The sequence below is a fragment of the Anneissia japonica genome, unplaced genomic scaffold (genome assembly GCF_011630105.1).
Source record: "Anneissia japonica isolate Jap-2015-1 unplaced genomic scaffold, ASM1163010v1 scaffold284776_len174044_cov101, whole genome shotgun sequence".
Taxonomy (NCBI): Eukaryota; Metazoa; Echinodermata; class Crinoidea; order Comatulida; family Comatulidae; genus Anneissia; species Anneissia japonica.
In genome coordinates, this window is record NW_022709638.1 from 101,335 (window position 1) to 102,999 (window position 1,665).

General features: G+C 24.7%; 1 protein-coding gene across 1 annotated transcript in view; it reads left to right on the forward strand.

The window, feature by feature from the left end:
* Nucleotides 1-1,490, forward strand: part of LOC117106927 (receptor-type tyrosine-protein phosphatase alpha-like) — a 4,939-nt gene extending 3,449 nt beyond the window's left edge. The window contains exon 4 of the mRNA XM_033248450.1: nt 34-1,490. Coding sequence (XP_033104341.1) covers nt 34-105 — 72 coding nt within the window. The 3' untranslated portion in view covers nt 106-1,490. The remainder of the gene's footprint in view (nt 1-33) is intronic.
* Nucleotides 1,491-1,665: the final 175 nt, after the last annotated feature.

Below are 1,665 nucleotides of genomic sequence, written 5' to 3' on the forward strand. Positions count from 1 at the left end.
ATGTATGTATATATATATACTTTTATCTTGTAGGTGCAATATACATTTTGCTACGATGCAGCACTGTGTTACCTTGATGGATCTGAAGCTTATGTCAACTTTTAGTTAAATCAAATTTCTAGATTTTACTGAGAAAGCATGCCTCTTATATTCATAATTAGACATTTAACTATAAAATTAGATATTATATTAATTAGAATTATTGTTGCTAATTATATCGTTATTGTCGCATCAAATTGATAATTTGTAATGTTTTTTTTTAAAGAAAATAAAATGCATTTCTGTGATTTTAGGCACATTGATAATATCAAAATTAGTCTCATTAAGTAACTTAACGAGAATAGTTGCTCATAATATGAATTTAAATAAATTATATTATATAATGATATAGTGCACTGGAATAATGAAAATAATACTGCTAAATAAAATAAAGACCATAATTGTTTTTATTCGAAAATAAAATGTTTTTTTTTTTTATATTTTCTGCACGCCGATAATATCAATTTCGAAAGAAAAATATACACAAGATGTTTTACATTAACTAGGCCTCAGCCTCTTTATGAAACATAAGGAGAAAATGTGTTTGTAATAGGAATTTGAATAAGTTATATCAGCAATAATACATGTAACAGTCAATAATATAGTGTATTGTAATAATGAAAATAATACTGTTAAACATAGTAAAAATCTTAATTGTTAAGTAATGATAATAATATGATAACATAGTAAACATTATTCTAATTCTAGCAAATCAACGTATATTCCAGTTATAATTTCAATATTAGGTTACGGTGATGATTTTAATATCACTGTTTCTTTTAATTATTATTATGTATAATATAGATAAATTATTCCATTATCAGGTAATTTAGACACACTTTTATCTACTCTATAGACCTTATATGATACTTTTGTTTAGTAGGTGCAATGTACATTGTTGTGCAACGATGCAGCAGAGAAAAGAAAAATAGCTTTACTTTTCGTCATGGCTACTTTGATAGATCTGAGTTTATGTCAATAATTAATTAGTTTTATTAAGGCTCATACTTTTACACAGAAAGTACCTTATAGTCATAAGTTGATGATTTATTAGATTTTGATAATAATAAAAATAGATATTATTAATTAATTATATATTATTGTATTATTAATTATAATATATTGTTAATTATATCGTTATTTTCACAAGAAATTGATGATTTAAAGAAGATTTAAGATTTCTTTATTCTTGTCATTTCGGGAAAGTAGATCGTCGGAAAGTAGAGTGCAAGATGTATAAAAAACAATAATATGATTACAATTATTGTCTAAAACTTATTTGATATTATTGTGATTAAGAATGTTAATTGATAATGGTAATAATAAGTTGAGACATCTATGTGTTATACAGCTTTGTGATTTTAAATGAAGATGCGTTTAGTGGGTGGAAACTATCTGTCAAGATACTCTTAACTTTATAACTTTAATATCACAATTTGTGTTTTGTTTTACTTGGTTTTAATCACAAATCAATTAGATAAATATTAATTAATTAATAATAAATAATTATTTCCAGATCAAACAAAGAAAAAAAAACATAAACATACTAATGCCAACAAATGTATTCTTTACTTCAGTGGTGACGCCAGGATTTGCCCGACGGGGGTCCGAGGTCCTCGAAGGGTT